Genomic DNA, 27,716 nt, shown 5'->3' on the forward strand with positions numbered 1-27,716 from the left:
CTCGAGGTGGTCCTCAAGGCGAAAGCGAAAAGGCGAAGGGTGGAAGAGATTACAGAGGGTCCTGAAGACAGTGCGGTTGCAGACAGTGTGTGGATGCTGTTTTGTGCTAGTGCATGTCCGGAATAAAGCGGGGACGAGATATGGAAGAAAAGTGGATGTGGAACTAGGTTGTGCAGGAAAGATGGGTGGTCTTTCTGGTGCGTGTTTTGATGAACGGCTAATAAGCGGCAGTGGGTACAAGTGAAATTGGGAGGGCAGTCTGTGTAATGCCACCGCTGGAAGTGCCGGCGCGGCAAGAGCAAATGAGGGCAGCGGAGTGTTTGTGCTGACGGATCTCGATCACGGGTGGATGAAGTGATTGATGTGCTGAGTTTAAGGAAATGAGGCTGATGTGATTGCTGGGTAGGGAAAGAGGATGCAGGGAAAGGTCGTCGCGGGAGCTGACAAGCACGCCTGTCGGTCGGTCTGTTTGGAGGCGGTGGGAGATTTGCACATACCTATGAAATTGCGATTATACTGATTAAGGTGGAAAGATTGTAGTATGAGGAAGACAAGACAAAAAAGAGAGGGAAGAAGGGGGGGAGGGAAGAGGGGAGAGGTGCACCTCACGATACGAAGACGAGGATTGGGAGAGATCCTTCGTGGGTGTTGAAAGGGAAAGAGGAAGAGGAGGGTGAGGAAAGAAAGAGGAAAGAAAACGGTCGAAGGGCGGAAGCTGTCTGGTTTTTTTATTCTTTTGGGGCCGACAGCTTCTTTCCCTCCAGGTCAGGGTAGGGGCCGTGACTTGCTCAGTCATCACAATAGAGGACCCAGACAAAGTCGCAATCGGTCGCCCTCGCCATTTTCCTATTTTCCTATTTTACCCTTTATTTTCTTCATTTTTTTATTTACTTTCGCTGGACCCTCCTTCGGCGCGGCGGCGACGGCGGCGAGAACCAGAGGCTAGGCCGGCTTTGGTGCTGGGCCTAGTTCCAGATGGAAGGGGGAGCAGGAAAAAAGGTTTTGTTTTTCTTTTGCCCCATAGAGACCCTCCCATGAAAACAGCGAGTAAGAGCGAGGCGAGCAATCCGGGAAAAGACGCACGACCGACCGCTCTGTCTGACCGGCTCGTCTCTTCTCTCTGCCATGTCCACACACAGCTTGGCTATACTGCATACAGCACGATGATCCCGCCCCAGCAGCCTCGGCAGCCCAGAGCGACCAGGATTGTGATGTGCAAGCCGACCGAACGAGCTGTGTACAGCACCCTGCTAACGGCCCTGCAGCAACGAAGCTACCCGCATATTGCTGCATCCCACGTCGCAACTCGTAGAAGAAAAGAGAACGAGAGCTACCCACACTGCTGCAACTAGCTCGAGCTTGTACCTTTCTCCACCGTAGAAGCTGACCCTGGCGTACTGTACGGATGGGGCGGAATTGGTCCTAGCTGCTACAAAATGCCTGCGCCGGCCCTGTAGACGGGGCCCAGACTGGCTACTCTTCACAGTGCGGAGCTACCGCTCCTTCACACGGCCGCCTCGTACTACTCCGTATGTAAGATACACTGGCAGGCATGCGCATTGTGCATAGTTACATTAATCTGCGTCAGCAGCCGTGTACCTGGACCCACAATGATGCTCCCCAGACGGCCACATCTCGCATCGCGGAGGTACCTGCTAGGCTGGGCCCTTTCGCGTACCCTTCCAGTTTTTGCTGCCATCCTCTTGCGCGATTTTCTGTCGCTCTGTTGAATTGGCTCGCAAACGTGGCATCTGAGTGGTCCATCTAGTTGAGAGGTGATGATACCGTGCGTCGTAGGGTCGCTCCTTCTTACAAAATGTTCCCCTGACCACGCAGTACGAGTCCTATGTAAGATACAGTGCACCCCATGACGACACTTTGCAGGTTCGAAACGCGCCGTAATTATATCTCCCTCGCCTTCTCGGCGGTCAGCCTCAATTATTGACAACTGTGCCCACTAGTTTTGTCATCTATCCAATACGCTGGTTTCGCATCAATGAGCACACGAATACATTGGGGCGAGCTGGACGAAGTGCCAAACGCCAGAAGAGATTGCCAGTCTGGGCCAACGTGGACGGTGAGGCCAGCCCCGGCACGGCCAACAAAATTCGTATTTTTTTCTGGCTTTCTCTCACGTCCTCGTAATCGCCCCGGAAATGGCTCTCCGATCATCAAAATAACCACCCAAAAAGAGCCAATCCGGTATGTGCGCCTCAAAAGTCCATGATTCGCTCAGCCGGCTGCTGGCCCATCGAAACAAGAAGCTAGGGCCAGGGCGTTACACACACACCCCTGACCGACGTTGATTGGCCCACATACTTACTACTGGCCAGCATGGATTGGATGCTTTCGATATGGTGGGTCCCGGCAAGGGCCTTATCGCGGCGTTTCTGCTCTGGAGTTGGATGGGCTGTCTTTCTACATTCGGCTGGACATCCTTGGCTTGGCTGTCTGGGGTTGATGGAGTTTTTAGGACCTTTCCTCATAGTATCTTACTTCGCCTAGCCCCTGGCTATATGGCCGTAGCTTATTTTCTACTGGACGAAGCTGTTCGTATTGTGCTCCACGTCCAGCGGCATTTTGGGCAGGAACGCCGTGCCGAGTTTTGGCCACCGTACTCTGTACACTGTACTACAACGCGAAGCGCCAAGTGAAGCCTGCTGTCGGCCCATGGTAGATTGCTGAAGATCGCTGAAATGCGCTGGAAATGGCCCCGGACTGCTCTCGGCCATAAAACCTGCATTGACCGCTATAATACCGAGCTATACGCGTGCTTCTCTCTGGCGCGGGAGTCCCGATCAGCACCGACAGCGTCGTCAGGGGCGGCGGGCAACCGCGCCCAGCCGCCGACGAGAGATTTGTTTTTTTCCTCCTCTCAGCCATGGCCACTCCAGCCTCCCGCTTTTCGTGTTCACTTGCTCCTTCTAGCAAGTCTTACCCGCACTGCATCCGTGTCGTATGTGACAGCAGGGAAGCCTCACCGCCCAGAGCAAGACCCCGGGAGAGGAACGGTGTGTACGTCGGTCGTACTTTGACTGCGATAAAGATAAGTAAGTATTGGGCTCCATCCGGCTCGCGCGATGGAAATGGCTACCGATCTATTGTGTCTCCGTAAGATACGTCTCATGCGCGATGCAGGCTGTAATTACCACCGCGTTCGTCCGTCGCATTTCCATCATTGCTTCTGTTACTATTTCCTTTTGCGGCCTCTGTTCTCTAGGCGACCAGAGAAGTTTAGGTGTGTGGCTTTTGCGGGAAAGTGGGTTATTTAGCGGAGATACGTCATGAAGGCAAGGGGAAATAAGAGACAGGGGGGAAGCCCCGTCGAACAGCTATCCGACATACCCGGCATGGCCGGTCCCTTTCCCACTTTTTTGACGATGACTAGCAGCGTATCTTACATAGTATCAGGACCGTTGTTTTTCCTTTGTTACATATTTCGTACTTCGTATCTTACCATGTAGTATTAGATTTATAGACGTGGCCTGTGTGTCTGTAAGATACAGAGTACTCCGTACGTGTGTCTTCATGCTTTCCCAAGTTGGCCAACGTCCTAAGATACGTAAGACACTGACGGGGCGTTCTACGGCCGTTCCTTGGCTTCTGAGACCGTCGCCAGACAACAAACAGGTCGAGCGCCAGGGCAACCAGCACGCGTTCGAGCCTCGTAGTAGCGGCCTTGCCACGTGGGCAAGACACTGGAAGGCCTCATGTCCCCAAGGCTTTCGTACGGATGCTCCACGTACTACAGTGTCCGCATGTACTTTGTACTCGGTCTGAGATGAATTTCGATATCCCCTCGACGAGGCTCCAGGGGGGCGGCAGATCTGCCTAACTCTGCTTGGCTCCAAGCCTTGGCTGACAAGAGGCGAGACGAGGCGAGCAGCCGGACGTGATGGCACAGCTCGGCGTTTCCTTCCACGTCGTAGGGCCGTCCCCTGCGACGAGGCGACGAGGCGCCGTTGGCGGAATACGCATACCGCCGCAACAAATTGCGGTCCCATCGGACACCCCTTGAATGATGCAGGAGGCAAATCGGACATCGTGAAGCACGCATCAGCGAATACCGGCAAAGCAGGGAGCATGGACGGAGCAATGCGTGTGGAGGGTGGTCCCAGCAACGCCGACTTGCCAATCTTACAAGCGCATGGAAAAAGGCTTGTTTTCTCAATTCATCTCTCGCCCGCCACCGATGAGGAGCCGCGGCCCAATCAACAGGTTTCCGATGCCAGTTTACGACGATGACGAAAACGCGGCAGGGGAGCGAGACTCCATCGGTGTTTGGGCCGACTTCCTGCCTCTCCCTTCGGGAAAAGCCTCGCGTGCCTTAATCTCCATGGTGAAGGCTACTGTACCCAACTCCGTGCGACGGTCGGAGGTCGGCATTGCCTGTGATACACTACGGAGGCTCCACTAAAAACGATGCAATAGACACACCCACGGCAACCGGGCTTAATGTCAAGAAGCGAAAAGGCGAGCTCCAGTTAAAAAAAGGCCTACTATACCGGCGGGAGGAAGTCCAAAAGAAAGAATACGAAAAACAACCCCAAAAAAAAATCATAAAAAAAACAGAGCTAGAGGACCGACTTTTCCTTGCTGGCCAAATTTCCTCACAGTGTGCACGACCAGCTGTCTGCAGAACACCACTATTACATACGTCGTAGTACGAATCTTGGACGTGGTCCTTTTTGCGGATCCGTCCAGGCCGTCCTTGTCGTCGGTGTAGGAGGAAAAGGGAAAAATTCCGCCGGCCGGCCATCCGCTCACGTCTGCTCCGATTCCCTTGCTGAATGCCGCAAGCAGCCAGAGCATGGCGTCGTGCCAGACAACACCGACCAATCCGGCCATTCCATTGGCGGAGAGCCTATGCTAGTATTCCTCCGAGGCATGAATAAAATGAGAATTAAGCCTTTGGACACTAGCGGGAGGACCGGCTGTGCATGAGTGGAAGGAACGACGGCCTATGAGATAACGTGACTGGCATCGCTCATTCCTTCCAAGACAGTAAACAAATCAGCAATTAAGATTGGCATGCACGTTGGGCGAAAGGGTCTGCACCTGTACCAGGCACACGCATCTGTCTGACTCGTCACGACCGGAATGTCTATCGCATCGAGCCGAGTAGGCGAACCACGGTCAATGCAACGCTTCAATCTCAATTTCCACTCAAGATGCGGACACGTTGCTAGTCATCCTGACAGCTCTTGCGGTGAGAGCCCCTCCCAGCAGCTGGAACTGGCATAGCAGATAAGGAGGAGCACTTCGAGAGCTCTGACAAGAGTTTATAAGGTGGGAATCCCACCGGCTCGTCCCTGCGCAGCTCGCAAGCTTCAGCGCACAACATGGCACCGCCTTGCGTGAAGCTCTCTGGCCCTGCTGCCCGTCCTTCCTCAGCTCCTTCTCTCGTCGTTCTTCCTTTGCCTCCGTCTGGACTCTGCCATTCTCGCACGGTGGTGTCTGGTGACGTTCGATGAGCTGTACAAGTATTATGTTCCTCCCTGGACGAATGTTGAATCAATCCACCATGCAGCTCTATCCGAGGATGCTTGCACGAAAGGTGGCCTGGTCTACCCTCTTTGGGCCTAGGCCGCCCCTGTACAGCGTGTTGTCGAGTCCCGGAAGGGCAAAAACAACAAACACAGCGGTTTGTTTATTGTTGTACCATCTGCCTGTCTACGGGCACGGATTCAGTGTGTCTCCAGGAAAGCCCATCGGAATGCCAGCCCTTCGCTGGCATCAGCTGATTCGAAACAGCACCCATGCGCCGAGGCACAATGTGCAAGTGCTAGTAAACAAACAGGCCTCGCTTACGGAGTATTCCGTAGAGGGATCGCCTCCTACAGGTCTGTCCAACTAGTAAGGGGGGAACGGAAATATATGATATTTCACATCAACGTCTTGTAGATAACGCAAACACATCGTCACGATGCCGCTTAGCTGTTACGGTTTGCAGCCGTCGTTTGGGATGGTGGTAGGATCGTCTGGAAGGGGGCCGAGCCCTTTCAAGCTCAACTGGTACGGAGTATACGACGTAAGATACGACACGAATTTCTGCGAGACGGAGTACGGAGTACTCGTAAGCTCTTCTCCAATTCCGCGTTCTGCGTCTGCTTTAGCTGCTATATGCAGGTCTGCACCTGCTATAATCCCACCCTAGCCGTAATGAAATTTTTGACCAATCCGTATTATGTCGAACACGAAACGTGCCATACGACGTACATAGTACACATTCATCAGACCGATAGTTGCCTCGTCATGAGCCGGAGCAGCTTCCAGAAACGGTACAAGAAAAGAGGGCCGAGGGACAAGAAAAAGAGCAGTGCCCATTCGATAATACCCATTTTAAAAAAGGGGTAATAGGCACGAGGGTTTCGCCTACGACGTATGCACGAACAAGCTCTCCACTCCCGTTAGCCAGCAACAGAAATAGCAGGCCTGAACCGCTAACTGGAGCATTAGGCTATGTCCACTTCGACGATAATATTGCGTAATAAGTGGTGCCGACAGGCCTACGAAATATATCCTCGAGCCCGCTATTGTCCAATGGGAATTGCGTAATTATATTGCTTCAGCCTTGTCCCTACGATAAGCTTCATTTCAAATGTCTTGCTACCTGGTAGATCGAGGCGAGGCTGTGTTTGGGGACGAGGCATGGCATTGCCAGTTGCTGTGTAGACTCCGTGCCTTTGAGCATTCGTGAAGTTTCCTCTTCCATTGGTGTGCTATATATTGTGTATATGCTGCTGGACTTGGTTGCTTGCCTGAAAACAATTGATTTCTCTGTTTCGTGTAGTCTGATTGTTGGAGCATATTCGTTTATGTACTGTCTAATGGATACACCACTCGTTTTACGGATAACTTACTTCTTTAACACGTGACCTGTCTTGCTGTTAACTTCAGACCGCAGCAACTGCATACCTTTATCTTCTGCTGTGTCGTGTTGGTTGTGGTTTATGTAATTGTGTAATTTGCGTATGAAATATGGCTGAAGTAATGGCTGGGAATCAGTGTAGTTGAGATTTACGACAATCGTCAATGGCGTCAAAAGGCGAGCTGTCTTAAAATACAGACCATCGGTGCAGTACTTTCCAGTGCGGAAACACTAGTTTTACCTTTAGTGTATGTTTGTATAATTATGTGAATCTCTAAATCTGTAAATCTGTAGATATCTACTAAACGAATATAAAATCCCAAAATCCACAAACACCACATATATGATATAAATTGGTGGACGTATGCATCTCACCAAGAAGATGACCTCTGGTTTTCGTATACTAGATTACACAATTCTAACGTTGTATGCCAAGTATCCTGAATCGAAGCCCAGGCTAAATGAGGATGTCGGCGGCTGAGCAGCTTCGGCGGCTTGGCGCTTGGTGAGGCTCATACAAGCCAAGCATGTATCAAAGACCTGTTGAGACACAAGCAACTAACTGAAACAAGCCACAAACCATGTCTGTCCTCTTAGGATCCTCTTAGAATCGATCTTTGCCGTAGATGCTCCGTACCCGCCACATCGGGGTCACTTGCTCGTCCAAAGAAGTCGCAAAGGTCACACAATAATGCAGAGCGGTCGATCATTCCACAGAACCTGCCAAAGACATGCAAGAGCCTGTATCTTGGCGGCATGATGCATGTAGATCTGACTCGGACAGGGCTACACCGTATCATTACAAGTCTCTGCCAAGAGCTAGTACAGCAAATACACCACAGCCGAAAGTGGCAGGGCAGTATCTTGTACAGGACTTAAATACTGAAACAAGAATGGCAGGGCCAAGGTCGTATCTTTAGTTAGCATGTTTGCAGTCAAGTGGCAAAAAGTACGGATATGCAACGTATTTCCTCATATTACCACCCACACTGAATAGGCTAGACGGGATACGCCATGTCTCTCCCACGCACTTTCGCGCTTTGCTATCTGTATTGGGTCGTTGGAACTTGACATGTATTACTGTGGGGGTGTTTCGATTTGAGTGAACTGTCTGCAATTGTGAGAGCAGACCGTGCCTTATTTTGAGACGACGCAGTCGAAATGGGCATCTCTCTCTTCAGTCCTGAATGTCCAAACCAAGACTTGAGGGATTTTGTGCAATGCGTTGTCATGATCACATCGTCATGTCGTTGCATCATCCACTGTCTGCGTGACATACGAATTAGACCCTGCACATTTGATATCAGCCCGCGGAGAGAGATATGAAGAACGTTGGTCGACTATTAAGTACTCTTTATCATGAGACTTGAGCTCCTATATTCAGATATCGCATTGAGCTATTTTCGGAGTTCCCGAGTCCAATTGACCGAGAGACTCAAACCCAACGACACCAGCAAACCTTAGACTGCCGACAGAATGTGCATGCTCTGATCCACTCTGGGACGAAGCTTGTACATACTCGATCTGGATAGCCTCCTCCCACCCGCTACAAAAGAGTTGGCCGGCGGAAGGGAAATAACGGAACAGACACATATCAGATCAGCACTTTGATCTGAGCTCACCTGCCATCATCATCACAAACGAATACGCAGCTGCAAGCTCATCATGCACCCCACGTAGAAAATAAACGGCATGGATGTAGGCTCTCCAAATTGTTACGATGAAGTCTATAAAGTTGAAAGCACACAAACACAAGTCGCGACCGTCTCCTTCCGTCTTTAAGCTGGGGTCCGTCTTCTTTGAGCTCTGGTGCCTCCCACACCAATACACGAAGCAGTCACGTTACCAGAAAGAAGAAAAGCGAGAGCTTCCCTGAGACCCCTTCTCACATGCCTCTGCCAGCCCGGGCTACCACGAATGACTCCCTACCGGACACCTGCCCTCTCCTATGAACGCCAGAAGTCTAGTGCTTTGCCGTGACCTTTTCGCCGGTCAGTTTCTCGACATAGGTTTTTGCCCTGGACGAGGTTAGCAAGAGGACCGGTAAAATGGACGGCGAGCGGAAAGTAGAGAACACGCACATGTCACCGAGGGCCACCATGCAGATGGTCTGCCAGACGCCGAGCCCGATGCGCGGGGCGACGCCGCGGTACAGGCCACGCACGCCGTTGTTGCCGTAGATGTAGCGGAAGGTGTTGCCAACGGTCATCTTCTTGGGCCGGTTGGGGTCTTCGGTCTTGCTCTGCATCTCGACGCGGATGACCTCGATCGGCTGGTTCCAGGCGCTGAGGCCGCCGCCGAGGCCGCTGGCCAGGATCTTCTCCCACGCGGCCAGCTTCTCGTTGTGCTCCTTGCCGGTGACGCGGCGGATGCCCTGCTCGGCCAGGCGCGACAGGCCAAAACGTGAGCCCCAGTTGGTCATCTGGCGGATGGCCACCGCGTTGACGCCCTTGTTGATGCCGGCGATGCCCTCGCGGCGGTAGATGTCCATAAAGGTGGCAAACGTGCCGGGCGCCTTCTGGCCCGACGACGCAATCTTGTGCTTGGTGATCTCGACCGTCTTCATGCAGGTGCAGAAGCCCATGGTGGCGTAGGCCTGGGCTACGCCGCCGGTGACGCCGCCGGCGATGCCGCCGACAAACTCAGAAGCGCCGGCCGCACGCGCGTAGTATTCCGCCTCCGTGGCCACGAACAGCAGGACCGCGCCCTTGGTGGACGCTTCGATCCAGGCCCACGGGATGAGACCCTGGTAGACTGCGGGGGTCAGTTAGCATGGGGCAGAAGAGACGCTGGGACGCGAGCGCGAGTTCACTTACACCCGAGAACGCCACCACGGCCCCAGATGCGGCCCAGGGCGCCCGCAAAGCTGTCGCCGCGGTGGGCGGCCATGGTGGTCTTGGTGACCTCCAGCGGCTGGCCGAGCGTGGTGACCTCAAACATGTTGAGGCCGGCGCCGAGGAGCAGGTTCGAGAACTTGACCGGCTTCTTCTCCGGCAGAGCAACGGGGGCGCCGGCGGCGGCGGCGACAGGGACGGCAGACATGGCGAGATGGTTGTTGTCTGTTGGACAGCAGTGCAGATCGGGGCCTGACCAAGGCAAAAAGGGCGCTTCTTCGCTGAGGAGGACGAGAGAGAGGGCGGCACGTAAGATCCGAGGGGTCTTCGGTTATGAGGCTCGAATATCGCACGGCTGAGCTGGCTAGAATATGGACGAGTGGGTGCTGTTTAGAGCCGGGGCAGGGGACCGAGTCAAGGCTTTTGTTCCGGGGTGGAAAGGAGGGGAATTCGTTCGGTTTCCGGGGTTATCGTGTGCTGAAAGCGATCGCGATAAGCAGCTGTGGACTGATAGCACAAAGACCAGAGAATCTGAACGGTCCGATAGTATTGTTCCTGCTTTAGATACTGCTTCTTCTTCTTCTTTTGTTGCTTTGATTCCTGCTCGTCCGTCAGCTGCTTGTGATTATTCCATTCGGCCGGCTTTGTTCTGGGCTGGAAATGGCTCGTGGGGGGGAAATTGTCCGCGAAGACTTCCTCGCTTGCATGTGGTACCGAGAAGTCGGGGTTGTTTGTTCCTTCTCTCTCCACAGGTATCTGGGAAGAGCTCCACAGGAGAAGCTCACGTGGCAAGACCGTACGGGGAAGGTAATATGGCGGTTACTTACAGTGACGAGCCGGTGTTGTAGGAGTCAAATGGTTCGAGGAAACGATGAGGGGAGAGGAGGAGAATCTGACGAGAGAGGACAGGAAAGAGGACAGCAAGGCGGTGGACGGGGGAAATTGCGAGCATTATTACGAACCGCGTTTTCGTTGACCGCAGGTTGACGGGAATCTGAGCATGGCAGCCAACGCTAACAGCACCGCGTGGAGGCAACGCGGGCGATCCGTTAGGCAGTACCTCTAGCCCCAGCTTTTGCCCAGGCCAATTGCTGGGAAAAGCCCCCAACAAAGGCCGCCGACTTGATTCTCCCAAGACACACGCATGCATCCTTTGCGGTCGCTTGCCAAGACGGCGCGATATCTGCCTCAACCGTTTCGCTACCTTTGTTGAGAAGGCTCCGGGCAAAGAAAAGAACACTGCCCCGTCCGACTCCGTCGACTACGGCCGATGTTTCTGGGGGCCGCATTTTTTGTATCTTTCATTGTATGATGCGACACTGAAGCTTCCGGACTCGCGTTTGGGGTATCCGGCCTTCACATGGCGCATGTCCGCCGGATCGACTGCTCAGCCGCTCCTGCTGCAATCGACAAGGTGCACAATCCGTCGTCACTGACCTAGCGGAGATGTTTGCTTTTTTTGTGCTTCGTACACCCCCCAACAGCATCGCTTACAATGAGGGTATCACCAGCCTATATACAATACAATACGACCTAGTAACCCAAAACACGAAAACACAGCCGCAATCCGGTCCTTCTGCTTCTGGATCCTTTCTTCTTGCTTATGTAGCTTGCTTGTAGCATGACAAACAGTAAAACAAAAATAAAAGCGTCCGGCCAGCCAAAAGAGATAAGAAACATGGAAGTATACATAGCCGTGATTCGTTGGAGTCGGACGCCAGTCCTGCTCCCCTCTAATATCCCTCCGTCATACCGCCTGCACGGGTATGGTGTACCTGCTCCTTCTGCACACTCCAATCCTCTCACCGTCTATCCCCTTACAGCTTCTTGACCAGCTCAATGTACTTCGCAGTCGAGAAGGACTTGGGCCGCTCAATGGGGGCACCAACGGCGCGGTCGATGATCAGCTGCGGCAGCACGCCAATGGCGCGGGACACACCGAACAGGACGGTGTAGAAGCTCGACTCGGTCAGGCCGTAGTGCTGCAGGAGCACGCCAGAGTGGGCGTCGACGTTGGGGTACGGGTTCTTGGTCTTGCCGTGCTCGGTCAGGACGCCAGGGGCGATCTTGTACACCTGGCTGACCAGCTTAAACAGGGGGTCATCCGGCAGCTTGGCTAGAGGGGCGTTAGCGGGGGCGAGACAGGACAAACTGAAACAGGATTCCACGTACCGAGAGCAAACTCGCGCTGGGCGGTGTAGCGAGGGTCCGTCTTGCGGAGCACAGCGTGGCCGTAGCCCGGCACGACACGGCCGCTGTTGAGCGTCGCCCACAGGTACTCGGTGATCTTGGCGTCGCTGATGTCGTCGCCGATCGCCTTCTTCATCTCGGTGAGCCAGTTGAGCACCTCCTGGTTGGCCAGGCCATGAAGCGGGCCAGCCAGACCGTTCAGGCCAGCGGCCACCGAGAGGTAGGGCGAGCTCAGGGCGCTGCCGACCAGGTGGGTAGTGTGGGCGCTGACGTTGCCACCCTCGTGGTCGGAGTGGATGGTCAGGTACAGACGCAGCATCTCGACAAAGTCGGTGTTGCTGCCGAAGCCGAGCTGGTTGGCAAAGTTGAAGCCGTAGTCCTGGTCCTTCTGGACCGCGGCGACCTTGCCGCCCTTGAAAACGTTCTGGTAGATGCGCGCGGCAATCGTGGGCAGCTTGGCGATCAGGTCCAGCGAGTCCTCGTACGTGTAGCCCCAGTACTCCTTCTTGTTGATGCCCTTGGCGTACGCCTTGGCAAACGACGAGTTGTGCTCGAGCGCCGTCACGGCCAGCGAGAACTGCGCCATCGGGTGCAGGTCGGTCGGGCAGCGGTCGATCAGCTCCTCGACGAACTTGGGCACGTCCGAGCGAGCGGCCAGCTCGGCCGACAGGTCGCGCACCTGCTGCTCCGTCGGGACCTCGCCCGTCAGCAGCAGCCAGAAGAGACCCTCGGGCAGCGGCTCTGTGCCGCCGACTGCCTTGGGCAGCACCTCGCGGCACTCCGGAATCGTCTTGCCACGAAACCGGATGCCCTCCACGGGGTCCAGGACGGAGCCCTCCCAGACGAGCGACTTGATGCCGCGGGCACCGCCGTATACCTGGTCGATCGTGACCTCGCCGATCACCGTGTTGCCGTGCTCCCTACAGACGGGCCAATGGTCAGCACACATACACCTTCACAGCCGGCTGATGTTGCCATGGCGACTCGGACAAACGGATGGACGTACTTGCGGAACGACTTGATCTCATCGATCTTCTCTGGCAGAAGCTCGGCGAAGCGCTCCTTCAGGGTCTGCAACGGCTGTCAGCTCTGCATTGGCGGCCTTGCTTCTCTTATACCACCGTCGCCAGGCCGTGCTGGCTTACCTGGGTCTTGGCCGAGTAGCAGCGGGCAGCACTGAAGGCAGTGTTGCGGGCGCCGAAAGCGGACGATGTCCGCAGGGACATCCGCAGAGCATTGGAGCTCAAGCGCATAGCAGAAGCCATTGTGATATAGGGATGGGAGAAGCTCTAGAGTTGAGTTAAGTTCGGAGTGAGAAGAAGAAGAAGGGCCTCGCTCTGTTTTTTTTTAGGAGAAAAACCAGCCGGGGCAATGGCGGATAAAGGACACTTTATCAGCGGGAAGGTGAGGAAGAGCGTTCGGAAGGGAAGGCCGGGAGGGGGGTGTCTCATAAATTGGCAAAATATTATTTGTGTACGGAGTACGTCGTAGACAATAAAAAAAAACCCGCAGCAAAGAAAACCGGGGGCACCTCGGATTACGGGGGAGGCACATGTCGTTTTCATCGGAGTGGAGCGCTGCTGGGTGCTATGTCAGATACAGGTACGCGAACCATTGGCAGCCATTGGTGGCCGGCAGCCCAAGGGCCGAGTTCTCCGTAGCGAATGGGCGAAAACACGATGCTACCTCCGCACACGCTTTTTATTATTACAGGTGAGATATGTATGGAAGCCCCCATGCCCCCCATGTTTGGGCATATCCCTTGTACGCCTATTTGTGGACCCACAGATACGCCGTGTCGTCCTTCAGTGGACGCCAGACGCCGTTCAGCTACAGAAAGAAGCGCCTGCCTTCTCCGTACAGGAAGAAGAAAGATTAGGATGCATCTGTTTAGCATCCCGCTCCACGCTACGGCTCACTGTGCGCTGCAGGAAAGAGCACCCGCCCGCTGTTGACGTCAGTGGTTGCCAGGGAGGTTCCCATGTATCTTACCCTCCCTGCAGCCAACCTCGGCGACATCGGACTCAGGCGCCGATGGCGAATGCGCCCCCCGTGACAGAAGAAAATGACCGCCCGTGCCGTATGGGAACTGGCTTCCCCGTCGCCCCAGTTTAGTATTCGCCTTCTTTGGGGCATCGCCGGGCCTGGTGGAATTCGGACGTATGGCAACGGCTAAGATACGGCTAACTGCTTTCCCGACCCACGTGACCCAGTTATGCTGACTAATGACTGTAGGAGGGGGCTGGTCACAATCAGGCTAGGCTTCTTACGGGCTAGGAAGATTACACGTACGTCGTAAGTCTTTTATTTTAGAATTTGGTTCGCATCTGCCTCAAATCAGGGTTTTTCCTCCCATCAACAACTTTTTGTCTGTCATCCTCCGACCTGCTCCCATCCCGTTCCCATTTTCATTTTCATCGCGCCTGATGAGACTCGCCTGGCTAGAGTACTTTTGACAAAAGTGGTTTTTTGCGTTGCGAGCATTATCTCGTAGAACTGCCAGATCAATCTAACGCGTCTTCTCTAGTCTCTTTGCCTCTTTTTTTCTCCTTCCTTGCTTCCCCTTTCTCTTCCACCTCTCATCAAAGACGACATCGCCGCGATTGCTCCATCTTTCGCATCAAGTATAAAAGCTTGACAGGCATTCCGATATAATTTCGCTAGCTGTCTAATCGGTGTAGTCGCAAATTCGATCTCATCGTCTCGCTCGACATCATCCGGCACTCAAACTGTATTGGAGCAGCCACCCTTCTTCACTGCTGCTGTATCTCACCGTACACACAATTATCTGTCTGCACTTGCTTGCTTCTCACAAGCACATTGAGGACCTAGTTGCAACATTGCATCACACTTGCAGTAAAAACTCCCTTTACGAACACCGTAATCGACTCCAAAGGTTGATCAACCAAATATCGAGATTAGGAAGAAAGAGGAGAGAAAACGGGTACAGGTGCCTATTCGTTAGGAGAGAGCCAGAAAGGAGCAGCTGCACAAAGAGAAACCAGATTTGCGCAGGGCTATAACCACCTGGACATAGTTTGCCTCCAGGTTGGAGCTGTGAACTGCAAATCTGCCCAAACGTCAGAAGCGGGTAGACCCAAACATACACAAAGCCAAACAAACAACATCGCCCAAAATGTCCTCGGCCGTAGCCGAGCTAGAAGCGGGGTTGCAGGCCATGCAGGGTCTCAAGCCGCCGGGCGTGTCAGGATCCCGCATCACAGCCTTGACCAGCCTGTGCGTTGCAAACGTCCAGGTAATTACCAGCTGCTGTCCCATTGTATTTGATGATAAGCGAAACAAAAAATCACACACCACATCGCATAAAATGTTGCATCTGCTGACAGGCACCTTGCTTTATCGCTTCTAGTCCGAGTCCGTCCTGATTCAGAAGCTCTACACGCATTTCAAGCGGACACCAGGCACACACAAACTCGGTGTTCTCTACGTCGTAGATTCTGTAACCCGCAAATGGCTGGACCAGGCCAAGCTGCAGGGTCAGGCTGTCAACAGCTCAGCACCAGACGGCACATATGCTGCGGGTGTGAATAGAGTAACTGAACTGATTCCCGTCCTGATGAATGATATATTGTCGTCAGCGCCGGCCGACCAAAAGGTACGCATATTTGCCATGTTTGATAAGAGTGGAAGAAGGGATGAGAAGCGCGAAGCAAACAGTTGTGTCGTAACCGAGACCAGCGAGCGGGCTTTGCTTGGTGGGTGGCTACAGGTTCCTCTGCCGCCTGGTTGTCCTATGGCTCGGGGAACTGCAGCTTGCCAAGTAGCCGCTTTCTAGCAGGGACGTAAACGCGACCTAACTGCTCTGCCGTTCCCGGCTGCCGTTTCTTTTTTCGGGCTATCTCTGCTGCCACTCTTCCTTCTTTTTCGAATGCTTGTTCTACCGCTTTGCGTACCGTCTACTCACACTTTACTTTTCTTGCCTGTAGGAGAAGATCAGGAAGCTGGTCGACATTTGGGAAAAGGGCCAGACGTTTCCGCCCAAATTGATTGAATCCTTCAAGGACAGATTGAATGCTGCCCAGCCAAGTAGGTCCTACCATCAGCCTTGTCTCCCACACTTTACGAATTATGCCCCGGATATCCGGAGCAGCTCGTATTCGCATAACCCCTCGTTCTCGCCCTCCTATTCGTTCAATGCCCATGCTCCCAAGCCTAACAGTGTAGATTCATCAACGACACCACCTGGAAGTCCTCCATCCAATGTTTTGGCGCCCTCAGCGGCCCCCCGGCCTGATGCTGCGGCTGGACCACCGGCGATCCCGCCAAACATTATGGAAACACTAGCCAGCATTGCGCGGCAGAGCTCATCAGCAGGAAATGCTGGTCCGACTCCCGGGCTGACGGCCACGCCGCCGAACATGTCGGCTCCTTTCGGCAATGGGCCCAACAACGCCAACATGCCCCAACACATGGCGAACCAGATGCCGGCAGGCATGTCATATCCACCGCAGTCGATGCCTTTTCAGATGCCGTCAGCACTGTCGGGTGCAGCAGCGCCGACGCCTCAGATCTCCATGCCGTTTCCCACGCCTGCTGCTACCAATCAGATGCTGCCTTCGGGCTTCCCTGGCCTGGCAGCCGGGCTTAACACAGCCGCTCTGCAGCAGCAACAACCACAACAGCCGGCTGGCGGCAACATGCAGCAGAACCTGTTTTTCATCCAGGCGCTTCTAGCTCAGGGCTTGTCGCTGGACCAGATTTCGGGAATCCTAGCACAGGTTAACGGTGACGGACCAGCAGCTCCGGCGGCCCCGACGTCGCTGGTCCCTGCTGCGCTGGCAGCAGCCGTGGCAGCGGCCGGAGGAGCTGGTGGTGCTGGTGGTATGCCACCGGGATGGCCGCAGAACAGCAGTGCCGGCGGGTATGCCGGAGCGGGAGCTCCAGACTGGAGCAGCAGTGCAAATGTACTCGACAGATTCGGACGGCAGTCTCCTAACAGGGGACGCGGGCGGTCGAGGTCGCGGTCGCCAGGGCGGTATTATGATGAGCGGGGATCTCCGCGAGGACGCGACGAGCGTCGATCGTCTCCGGGTCGCGGCGACAAAGAGCACCGTGAGCGAGGACGGGGCCGGGAATACCGACAGCGGTCGCCTGCGGGTGGACGGCGTGGTGGCAGCGGCAACGACGGAGTGAGCCCACACCGGGAGCCGCCTGCACCGACAGAGAAGTGGATTGAGCACGACGCATCGCTGCCACCGGGATCGATCCGGGTGCTGAGCCGGACGCTGTTTGTGGGTGGTGTGACGATCTCGGAGCAGGAGCTGCGGGCGATCTTTGGGCGATTCGGTGCGGTGCAGACTTGCATTGTCAACAAGGAGAAGCGACACGCGTTTGTCAAGATGTACACGCGCAAGGATGCAGAGCTGGCGCGCAGCGGCATGGAGTTGATGCGGTCGGACGACTCGGGGCTGCGGACGCGGTGGGGTGTTGGGTTTGGGCCGCGCGACTGCAGTGATTACTCCAAGGGCATCAGCGTGATTCCGATTCCGAAGCTGACCGAGGCCGATCGCAAGTGGTTGTTGACGGCGCCATGGGGTGGCAGTGGTGGACGGCAGATCGAGCCGGGGATGGTGGTGGAGGAGCCGGACATTGAGATCGGCGCGGGAGTGTCATCCAAGGCGATCAGCCGGCGGATGCAGACGGATCGAGGCGGTGTCAACGGGCCACGGTCAACGCGGCGAGAAGAGGAGCTGGCGGCAGCAACAAAGGGCAGTCACGAGGGCGGAAGTGGTGGTGGTGGTGGCCGTGGGACGAGACGGGGAGGACGTGGAAGCGGTCGGGGCGACGATCACGGCGGCAATGGCGGCAATAACGGCAGCAACCAGCACAATGTTGTTGGTGGCAGTCAGGAAGCGCCGAATATGGGTGCATTTCCGTTTGGGTTGACGATGGGTCCAAACGGGATGCCCGTCTTTCCTTCCGGCTTCCAGTTCCCGGCGCCCAGCCAGAGTGGCAGCCTGTGATGAAGAGAGAATGGAGAATGCGTTTCTATGAGGTCTTGCCTCTCTTTCTGGCTGGTGTTGCTGCTTTTCTTTGTTGTGTTCGTCATCCAGTCTACCCATCTTTCTTTTATGTTCTTCGACCGGAGGTTTTGGGTCTGGGTTTTGTTGGCGATGCTCTGTGCATATGCCGTACTGGAGGCTATCGCGAGGTGATGACGGTGTGCAAAAGGAGGCGAGGGGGAAGAAAAGGATTGGGCAGCTGTAATTGTAACAAGTTCAAGACGTTACGAGTGCTTTATTATTGGCAAATACGTTTATTTTCTCGCTCGGTTCAAAAGGGCAGTGGCCATGTGACGTGTATATGTCGAAGGATGGAAAGAGCGTTGTGTGAAGCTGCTTCCAGATCCGGGGATCTCTTTTCTGATTAGCTTCCGCATTACATCAAGCCGTATGCCATACAACAAATAGTAGTCTAATATGATACAGGAAATCCACTCGTTCTGCTCTATGGTCCTCAGTCGGCCGGCTCTTCCTCGTCTCCAAAGTCCGGGGTTTCCTCGTACACGAACCCATAGTCGACCACGGCGTTGGCGGCCTCAGCGATCGACTGCAGCGTCCCGCGGTCGGCCTGGTACAGCTCGACACACGTGCCAGGGGCGAGACTGGAGAGGCGAAGGTCGAGGGCGGTATTGCGTCGGTGGGCAGCGGCGACGTCCTTGTCGACCCCCCGGATCGGGAGCAGCAGGCGGGCAGCCAGCGGGGCATCGCAGGCGCGTGGGCGATTCTGCTGCTGGTCACGCTCGCAGGCGGCCAGCAGCGGCTTGGCCGGATCGCCGTCGAGGTGGCAGGGGCGACAGAAGAGGCCGGTGTCAGCATAGCGTGGGCCCTGCACAGCGCCGACGGTGCGATCGGGCACGACGACGAGACATCCGGTGCGGACGAGGGTGCGGGCCCGGGCACAGCCAGAATGGGGGTCGGTGCGATCGGCGTCCGTCTCGGCGTCCGTCTCGGTGTCCTCGCTTCGCGGCGGTGGCGGACTCGGATGCCGGAGGATGCCGGGCGGTTGACGTCGAAAGGCCAGGGCAGCGTGTCGAGGCTGGCGACCTCGTGTGGGTGATGGAGCCGCAGGAGCAACACTGGCAGCCTCCTCTTCGCTGATGAAGCCTTCCTCGTCGCTGTCGTCGAAACCACCTCCACCGTCGACGGTCAACAGAAAGACACGACCGCTGGCGTCGCCGATGACCAGCCGCGACTTGTCGGGCGAGAAGGCACCAAAGGACACGGAGGCCTTGCACTCGAGCAGATCGCGGACCAGCGGCTTCTGCCCGGTCGGATCGCACCGCACGTTCCAGACCTTGACGACCCCGTCGGACGAGCCGGTGTAGAGGCGGTCGGGAGTGGCACCCCAGGCGACAAACTTGACGCCGGTATCCTCGACGGAGATCTTGTCGCCGGCCTGCTCCTCGAGAAAGCGGCCGTGGGCGAGGTCTTGGACGGGCAAGCCGCCACGCGCCGTGTCCCAGACATACGTGTGGCCGTTGGTGCAGCCGGCCGCGACGTACAGATGGGCCGTGCTGTTGGGAAGCAGGGCGAGCTCGTTGATATCGTCGGCACAGCAGTCGAGCACGTGGAGCTCGTGTGCGGTGTGGACGTCGGGGGGTGAGGCAGAACCAGAGCCAGAGCCAGAGCCAGGAGCAGGGGCTGGGCCCGAGCCAGCAGCACCAGTTACAACCCAGTAGATCCGGATCTGCGTGCGCACGTTACTCTCGACGGCATTGCCAGCTGGCGCGGTGGCGGCAGCAAAGCACGGCTGAGACGGATGCCAGGCGACCTCAAATACGTTTTGTGATGTACCGGCGCCGGTGATACGCCAGCGGTCGCCGGCGTGAGCATCCCAGAGACAGAGCTCGCCCGAGTTGCGACGATCCTCGGGGATATCGTCGTCCTCAGCGCTGACCGAGAGGCCACGGGGCGAATAGCCGACCAGGAGAAGGTGACAGACGGCCGGTGCGAGGCCCCAGCGGACGGCCGCCGGGAGATAGGCCCAGCGGCGGGGTGTGGTAGTAGTGTGAGTGTGCGTGTTTGCATGAGGGTATGTTGAAGGGGTGTGCGTGAGCGAAGTGGCTTCCGGGCCCGGACCACGATCTTCCAAGCCGTCGACGATGCGCGAGCACGAAAAGGAGCGATATGGCGGGGGGGTGTCGTGCTGAGCGGCGGCCATGCCGGGCCCCAGACGGTAGACGCGCACGGCAGCCGCGGCGACGTCAGCGGCCGTGGCGACAAGGCCGGCCGGATCGGTGGAAGCGACGACAAAATTGACGTTGCCAGCATGAGGCCATTCGGCGAGGGCAGTCATGGCAGAGCCGTCGGGCTGGACGCGCCAGACGCGCACGGCACGATCGAAGCCAGCCGAGAAGGCGAGCCCGTGGGCGCGAGCGCAGTCGGACGAGACGACAGAGGTGTAGAGCCAAGGGGACGAGGAGGACGGGGTGGCCGAAGGGGTCGAAGAGGCTCGCAAGACGCGGTGCTCGGCATAAGCGCGCAATGAGCCGGCGGTAACCGAGGCCAGCACCAAGTTGCCCTGGCGGTTGTACTGGTCCATATGGGTGACGGTGCCGCAGAGAAAGGCGTCGGGAGAGGTCCAGGAGACGGTGGCGATGTCGCCGGCGCAGCTGGTCCACTCGCCACGCAGCCGCAGCCGGTCTTCGCGCAAACGTCGGATGGCATGCACGAAGCTGACGGGTGCGAGCAGCCGCCCACAGTAGCCGAAGCCGCCGTGCTGACCGGCGACGGCGCGGGCAAACATGAGCGTGCTGCGCTGGGCCGACTGCCGAGCGGCTGTCTGGCTGCGGTGATGCTGTCGCTCGAGCGTGATGGCGACGGCCGAGGCCGGGGACGTGGCCGACGCGACAGCAGCGGCCGAGGGGATGCGGTGTGTCAGCAGGAGGTCGGCGAGAAAGGCGCGCACGTCAGCGGTGGTGCGCTGGGTGGTGATGTCGGGGATGGCCGACCGGCTGGAGTGGCCGAGATGTGTCTGGGGCGCGGCTGCCTGGGCGATGCTGGCGATGCTGTCGGGATGCTCGCGGACCAGCCGCTTGAGCCGGCGGAGGACCGACGACGTCGACGACGATCCCTTGCTGGACGGCAGCCGTCGATGGTAGGCCGAGGCTGCCTGCAGCACCTGGAGCACCTCGTCGGGCTGGAAGTCCACGTGCACCACGGCTGGCCGGCTGATCGGCACGTCGGCGCCGAGGATCGTCGGCGTAGATGCCGTCATCAGCGAGGACAGACAGCTCCGGCTCGCGTACGAGAGGTACGGCCGCGTGTCGAGCTCGGGCAGCCGATCAAAGACCAGCCGCGGGTCTGTCGAGATCGTCCGGCTGTGGCCAGCTTGACTGCCCGTCCGGACAGGCCGTCGAGCTGTCTGCGGCGTCATGGGCGACGACGCGAGCAGTTTTGTCAAGGGGGCCGGAGTCGGCGTGGCCGAACGGTGGAGAGACGACACGACGGGTGGAGGTGGCCGTGGCGGAGTCGGTGGCGACGGGAGAGAATCCCGAGACGGCTCGACTGGCTGAGACGGGATGACAGCCGCTTGGGTCTGCTGGCCAGTCAGCAGATGTACTGTGTGACACGGGCCCGAGAGAGAAGTGACACCAGAGGGAATGCGGCTTACCGCCTGTGTTTTGCTTGGAGACGGTATCTTGTCCTGTGCTTCGAGAACGGACACTGCCGGTCCTGTCTGCAGCTTCGTGTCATGGCCATGGATGTCCTGCTTGATGGCACCGTCCCTGGTGGCATCTTGGACTTTCACACCCTCGACATCATCCGCCTGCACCTCCTCTACCTCCACTTGCTGCATCTCGGCCGTCCCCCCCAAGACGATGTCCTCGTCCTCGTCCGAATCCGACAGCAGAAACACCTGTCGGCCCTGCTCAAACGTCCACGACAGCCGCGACAGCCGCGACAGCCGCTTGGGTTTGTGTGGACGCCATCGCTTCTTGTGCTGGTGGCCGTTACTGTCCTGCTGGTCTATCCGGTCTGTCCTGTCCGGCTTGGGCCGCTTCGCCGGCAGCAGCACCGGCGATACCGCCGTCGCGGAAAATGTCTTCACGGCCGTCTCCAGGCTCTCTGTCGTGCTCGCCACCACCGCTCGACGCGCCGCCGACAGCGATTCTGGCTTTAGCGACGGCAGCACCCTGCCGCTGCTGCTGCCGTTGGTGTTGGTGTTGGCGCTGGCCGTGGTCAGCACCCCGGCCATCTGGCCGATGCTGTTCTCCATCGTCTGCCTGCGTTCGGCACATCAATATCGGCTCGCGCAGACGCTCTAAGGCCCCTTTCCCGATCTCGTTTGCTTTACCAGTCCGCTTTGTTTCGACGTTTCCGGAATACAGGAGTTAAGGGGCGCTTCGGATGTTTCTTTATCCGATCCGGGTGGCCTAGATCCCTTATAAGTAGTTTTAGTGCTTAAAAGATGCCGTTTATAGAGCTTTTAGTAAGACTTTCAGCTATACTAAGTTATTATTATGTAATCTTTAAAACTACTTAAAAAAACGTTATATCGCTTGCTACCTACTTAATACAGTCTTTTAAGAGCTATAGTCACATATTTTGGTTATACAAAAAGCTATATCAAACAGGTGCAATACATAAATAAAAAAGCGAATAACTAGATTGTAGCAGCTTGGTTTCTCGGGCGCCGTAGTATGCTTTCTAGGCTGTTCGCAAGTGGACTTTCACCAAAGAACTAGACTGCTTTATATAAGGTCGTCTTTCAACACTTTTACAAGTTCAACGAGTACGACATTACCTAGTCAAAAACGCCTAGTCAAACAGTGCAATGCTAATCAGAATAGACTGGTCATATTGTACAAGCAACTATTTATAACCTACAGCATACACTCCGTACCTGTAGTAAATAGACTGGTCAAAGTCCGCTCAGTTCCTCCAAAATCACGTGATACAACAACAGCATACAACTCGACTATTTCTTAACTTCAATTGCTTTAAATTTCATGCTGATGTAGGACATAAATAGCTCTACTACTGCCGGCCAGACAGCCGTATCCGCCGCGGCAAGACGGACGACACAGCCAAGACAGCTAGCGTGTGCAGTAAGACATGATTGCGCGGGGCTGCTAACAGCACGGCATTTGGCTGCTGCAGGCTAAACCAATCAAGTCGTAGTATTAACTTCAAATGGAAGGTAGTAACAACAGGCACTCTCACTCTACTGTGCACAAAAATCCACGAGTACAACAGGAAATTCGTTTTAAAACAAAGCACGCCTCTATATCTTGGCCCGGTTTGTCTCTAGGGCCTTTATCTCCGCGTACATTTCGTCGATCTCCTTTCGGAAGGCTCTGGCCGCTTGTGGGCGTTTGAGTTTAAGACTGTATTATTAGCGAGGAAGAGGAGAAGGAACGGAAGAAGAAGAGAAAAATAAGAAGATACGAAGAAGATAAGAAAAAAAAAAGAAAAAAAAAGAAAAAAAAGCGTAAGAACTCAAACTCACGTCGGTGTCAGCAACTCGTTCTCAATCGTAAACGGATCCACGGCCAGGTAGATGCTGCGCACGCGCTCAAAGCTGTTGAACTTGTGCTTCCGGCCGGCGGCATCGACCTGCTTCTGGACGGCGGCCCGGACGCGCGGATCACGGACGGCCCGGCGCAGCGCCTCGACGTCGGACGCGACAATGTGCTCGTGCAGCAGCTTGCTGGCAAACGGGGCGAAGGCGTCGGGCTCGATGCCCAGCACGGCCACCAGCGACGCCTCGATGCCGTCGCCGTGCACAAAGGCGGTGGCGACGACGGGCAGCGCGCCAATGTACACGTTCTCGATCCGCTCGGGCGACACGTACTCGCCCTGGGCCAGCTTCAGCACATTCTTCCGGCGGTCGATGATCTTGAAACGGCCCAGGCTATCGACTTCGACAATATCGCCGCTGTGGAACCAGCCGGTGCCGGCATCGACTACCCGCGCCGTCTCGGCCTCGTTCCGGAAGTACTCGCGGAACACAATCGGCCCTCGCATCAGCAGCTCGCCCCGCGGGTTCGGCCGGTCCTCCACCGTGTACTCCAGGTCCGGCACCGACTCGATGCAAAACTCCACGCCCGGCTGCGGTCCCCCAATGTTGCCCACGCTGAAGTCGCCGCCTACCTGCACGCTCCCGACCGCGCTCGTCTCCGTCATGCCGTAGCCCTGCACAAAGGCGATCCCAAAGGCTGCCCGCAGAAACTGCTGCACGTCCGGGTCCAGCTGCGCGCTGCCCGTCACCATGCCCACCGCCCGGTCCAGGCCCACCGCCCGCCGCACCTTGGGCGACCAGATTCGGTCGTACACCGGGTGCCAGTTCGTCGCCTGCCCCGGCTTCTGCTGCATGCTCGCCATCTTGGCCGCCACGGCGGCCCGCGAGAGCGCACCCCCCACGCCGCTCGCCTCCACCGTCGCTGCCTGGATCGCCGAGTGGAATCGGTTGTACAGCCGCGGCACCGAAAACAGCCCCGTCGGCCGCAGGATCTTCAGGTCCTCCACCAGCTGCGTCATGTCGCCGTGGAAGTAGCCAATTCGCGCTCCCAACGAGATCGCGCTCCAGTCTGCCATCCGCCCGTAGATGTGTGCCAGTGGCAGATACGAGATGTGCGTGTCGTTGGGCGACATGAACCCCGACGCCCGTGCCGAGCTGGTCGACGCCACCATGTTGCCGTGCGTCAGCACCACGCCCTTGGGGTCACCCGTCGTGCCCGACGTGTAGTTGATCGTCGTGATGTCTTCTTTGGCCGGCGCCCGTATCGTCCGTCCCGACCGCGCCCCAATCTCCTCCACCTCCGCCATCGAGTAAATCTGCACCCCCTGCTCGCTAGCCAGCTCGCGCAGCAGCGCCCCCTTGGAGTACCCGCTCGGCTCGCCCGAGTCCAGCGCGTCGATACACACAATCAGCTTGACTGACGAGATACGTGGGCCCAGCTTCAGCAGCGTCGCAATGTGTGGCAGCGTCGCGATCACGCACACCAGCTGTCCGTGGTTGATGATGTACTCCGTTGCGTCGGGGCCGAGCGTTTCGTAAAGCGACACGTTCCAGAGGGACTGGGACATCAGGCCGAGTTCTGACAGGTTAGAGAAGAGGAAAAAGGAAAGAGGAAAGAGGGTAAACAAACCAGCAATCTGCCATTCCGGTCGGTTCTGCGACCAGAGGCCCACGCCGTACTTGTCGTCGGTCACGCCAATCTGCTTGTGCAGCTCGACGATGCCGGCGCCAAAGTTCTTGCGCCGCTCCGCAACCTCGGCGTACGTCATCCACAGATACTTGGGCTCCCATGTCTTCTTGGCTACGTTCCAGGGTCGCCAGCCGAGCATCTGTTTCGACGACCGGTACGTGGCCGAACTCTCAAAGGCATCGTGCAGCGTGCGCACGGTCGGGTCGAGCGTCTCGAGCAGGGGTGAGTCGCGGAATCGAAAATTGCGGTAGACAGCCGTCCGGTTCGGCGTCTCGCTGCCGGGAATGGTGACGGCAAAGGGCGCGCCTGGTTCCGGAGGCGACGAGAGCTTGCTCATGTAGGCTAAAGCGTCGGCGGGCGCCATGGTGACCTTCCTCGACAGAGTGTGGGAAAAGAAAAAGAAGAAGAGACGAGAATCGAGGGGACTGGACGAAACGAGAACAGAACGAGAATGGAAACAGTCGAGTCGATCTAGACCACGCAGCAGGGATCGTGAAAGTCAGCACTCGACGAGAAAAAAGAGGCCACTGTCCAGAGAAATGGTTTTAATGCCAGACGCTGGCAATTGGGCAAAAAAGGGGCACAGCGGGCTCAGTAGCCACAGACGGCCAGAAAAAGGCAGGAGGGGGGACGTCGTCACGGTAATTCCCCCATAAAGCACAGACTCCTCTCCCCGACTCTGGGGTGCCAGCGGCTAACACTCCGTTGAACGCGAAGAGGCCGGGTTATGCCCCGCTTTTTATTAGTCCCTTCCGAGGGCCTCGGCACCAACTACTGGGGCCCCAGCTTATGGCGACTTTAGCTTTGGGGAACGATCTTGGCGCCCTGGACATGTGCTCATTGTAGCCCTAGAGGTGGCAAACATGACGGAACTTTTACCACTACTGGGCTGAGAAAGCATGTGAGAGGCCCAACCCCGCAAACAGGATCCTTCCGCATTCGACTGCTGGAAGTCGGGGAAACAGGAACGTCACTGCTGACTAGCACGCACACGGAACTGAGATGATAGGAATGTGCCTATCACATGGCTGAGACCTTATCATCAGATTGCTATTCGGAAGCATGAACCAAGTCACGTGACTCGTGTCGGCATACGTACTCCGTACTCCGTAGATCGTCACAAATCAAGAGCAATCTCCCTTACATGAAAACTCCCTCCCTGGAGAGCCCAGCTATTGCTTATTAATATCGTCCCTTTTCTATACACGGCTGCTCGTCCCCCGTGACTGTGTGGCTGGCCCCTGAGCCGTGTTTCAGGTCGGCTTCACATTGGTTTGTGTGCATAAAGACTATCCGTCTCCACTCCACCTGCCATCACCAAATCCCCCAAGAGGCAGACAGAACGAGGACAGAATGTTGAGATTTGACAGCTGTGACGCATTGCCCAGCCCTGTTATCAGCCTGGCTGTTGCAGCTGGTCTGACGACAAGAGAGACGAGAAAGTCGTGGAACGAGGCCGTGTTTGGCTGACACGCTTGGTCACCTCTGCCTTACCTCCAAGACGGGCGTGCGGTATGCCAGACGGCAATCGAACGGAGCCATGGACCCCCTTCCCCTTCTTCTCTGCCACGCTTAACTGGCCCGTAATGTCCCTCTAGCCGGTCCCTTCCATCGTCCTTCTCTTTTTGTATATCCCATTTTACTTTTCCAGGTCTGCATTTGTCTCTCTATCTCAGGGTGTTCTCTTTCACTCCTTTACGCACATCTTCTCTTCTCTTCTAGGGCACTGGCTGCTGCGGTTTGCACTATCCAAGAAGCCGGTCTTGTTGCTTGTTAACGTCTCTTCACGCTCTCATTGAATATACCCCTTGTCCGCCAACATGAAGATCAACTGGCTCCTCATCCTCCGCGTGCTGCAGTGCGCCTTTTCGATCATCATTCTCGGCCTCTCGGCCTATGGTAAGTTTGGCCCCATGCTGGGCACTGCATTGTGCTAACTTGTTTCTGCCTCTGTCTCACAGTCGTCAACTGGTACAACACCGACATCCTGACCAAGTCGCCCACGCAGGTTAACTTCCTCGTCGCTGCTCCGATCATATCCATCCTCTCCATTGCGTATGCCGAGATCGCATCGCGATTCGTCAAGCAAAGTAAGTCCAAGTTCAGGCCAAGACTTCGACACGCAAGCCGCTGCCCACGCTGACATGCCGGGCAACCAGTCTACAACCCCTACGTGGCCATCGCTTGCGACTTTGTCAACGCCATTCTCTACTTTGCCGGCTTCATCGCTCTGGCCGTCTTCTTGAGCGGCCTGTTCTTCTGTCGCGGGACCGTGTGCGCGGCCGCGCGCGCCGACACGGCTTTTGCCGCCTTCTCGTGGGCTGCCTGGATCGCCAGCACCGTCTTGACCGGCGTGGACATCTTCAGGACCCGCGCGAACAGCCCGACCACGCGGACGCGGGTCGAGATGAAGCAGGCTGCAACAAGCCAGGCATGAGTGGACAGAAGCTGGCAACGGCTGCGTATCGGACTCGACCATTCCATGCCGCTCCAACAGACAGCCGCGTATTCACGGACCACAGCTGTGCTGGGTTATTATTCGGCTAGCCGCCCGAAGAGCGTGTAAGATCAATGTATGCTCGGGCCTCCTTACCCCCACCTTGTATTTCGTCTAGAGAGAGAGGGCAGGATCCGTATGGCGTGA

General features: G+C 56.5%; 7 protein-coding genes across 7 annotated transcripts; 2 read left to right on the forward strand and 5 right to left on the reverse strand.

Moving 5' to 3' along the window:
* Nucleotides 1-4,233: 4,233 nt before the first annotated feature.
* On the reverse strand, nucleotides 4,234-4,848 carry CMQ_4726 (uncharacterized protein; the record flags this gene model as incomplete). Its single annotated transcript, XM_014312882.1, has 2 exons — nucleotides 4,234-4,399; nucleotides 4,658-4,848. 2 exons carry the CDS (start codon nucleotides 4,846-4,848, stop codon nucleotides 4,234-4,236), a joined length of 357 nt encoding a protein of 118 aa, XP_014168357.1.
* Nucleotides 4,849-8,834: 3,986 nt separating this feature from the next.
* On the reverse strand, nucleotides 8,835-9,913 carry CMQ_4841 (mitochondrial dicarboxylate carrier protein; the record flags this gene model as incomplete). Its single annotated transcript, XM_014312997.1, has 3 exons — nucleotides 8,835-8,889; nucleotides 8,953-9,625; nucleotides 9,688-9,913. 3 exons carry the CDS (start codon nucleotides 9,911-9,913, stop codon nucleotides 8,835-8,837), a joined length of 954 nt encoding a protein of 317 aa, XP_014168472.1.
* A 1,609-nt stretch (nucleotides 9,914-11,522) lies between these two features.
* CMQ_4422 (citrate synthase) lies at nucleotides 11,523-13,160 on the reverse strand (the record flags this gene model as incomplete). The annotated part of the gene is made up of 4 exons (XM_014312578.1): nucleotides 11,523-11,821; nucleotides 11,878-12,815; nucleotides 12,902-12,966; nucleotides 13,041-13,160. 4 exons carry the CDS (start codon nucleotides 13,158-13,160, stop codon nucleotides 11,523-11,525), a joined length of 1,422 nt encoding a protein of 473 aa, XP_014168053.1.
* Nucleotides 13,161-15,031: 1,871 nt separating this feature from the next.
* Nucleotides 15,032-17,879, forward strand: CMQ_4780 (RNA-binding protein; the record flags this gene model as incomplete). The annotated part of the gene is made up of 4 exons (XM_014312936.1): nucleotides 15,032-15,151; nucleotides 15,266-15,511; nucleotides 15,843-15,942; nucleotides 16,081-17,879. The coding sequence occupies 4 exons, from the start codon at nucleotides 15,032-15,034 to the stop codon at nucleotides 17,877-17,879; spliced, it is 2,265 nt and encodes a 754-aa protein (XP_014168411.1).
* Nucleotides 17,880-18,372: 493 nt separating this feature from the next.
* On the reverse strand, nucleotides 18,373-22,137 carry CMQ_4665 (WD repeat protein; the record flags this gene model as incomplete). Its single annotated transcript, XM_014312821.1, has 1 exon — nucleotides 18,373-22,137. The coding sequence occupies one exon, from the start codon at nucleotides 22,135-22,137 to the stop codon at nucleotides 18,373-18,375; it is 3,765 nt and encodes a 1,254-aa protein (XP_014168296.1).
* A 1,008-nt stretch (nucleotides 22,138-23,145) lies between these two features.
* CMQ_4361 (long-chain-fatty-acid-ligase 1) lies at nucleotides 23,146-25,436 on the reverse strand (the record flags this gene model as incomplete). Its single annotated transcript, XM_014312517.1, has 3 exons — nucleotides 23,146-23,248; nucleotides 23,371-24,961; nucleotides 25,013-25,436. The coding sequence occupies 3 exons, from the start codon at nucleotides 25,434-25,436 to the stop codon at nucleotides 23,146-23,148; spliced, it is 2,118 nt and encodes a 705-aa protein (XP_014167992.1).
* A 1,456-nt stretch (nucleotides 25,437-26,892) lies between these two features.
* Nucleotides 26,893-27,509, forward strand: CMQ_4356 (uncharacterized protein; the record flags this gene model as incomplete). Its single annotated transcript, XM_014312512.1, has 3 exons — nucleotides 26,893-26,971; nucleotides 27,034-27,162; nucleotides 27,232-27,509. The coding sequence occupies 3 exons, from the start codon at nucleotides 26,893-26,895 to the stop codon at nucleotides 27,507-27,509; spliced, it is 486 nt and encodes a 161-aa protein (XP_014167987.1).
* Between the last annotated feature and the right edge of the window lie 207 nt (nucleotides 27,510-27,716).

Source organism: Grosmannia clavigera, assembly GCF_000143105.1.
Source record: "Grosmannia clavigera kw1407 unplaced genomic scaffold GCSC_97, whole genome shotgun sequence".
Taxonomy (NCBI): domain Eukaryota; kingdom Fungi; phylum Ascomycota; class Sordariomycetes; order Ophiostomatales; family Ophiostomataceae; genus Leptographium; species Leptographium clavigerum.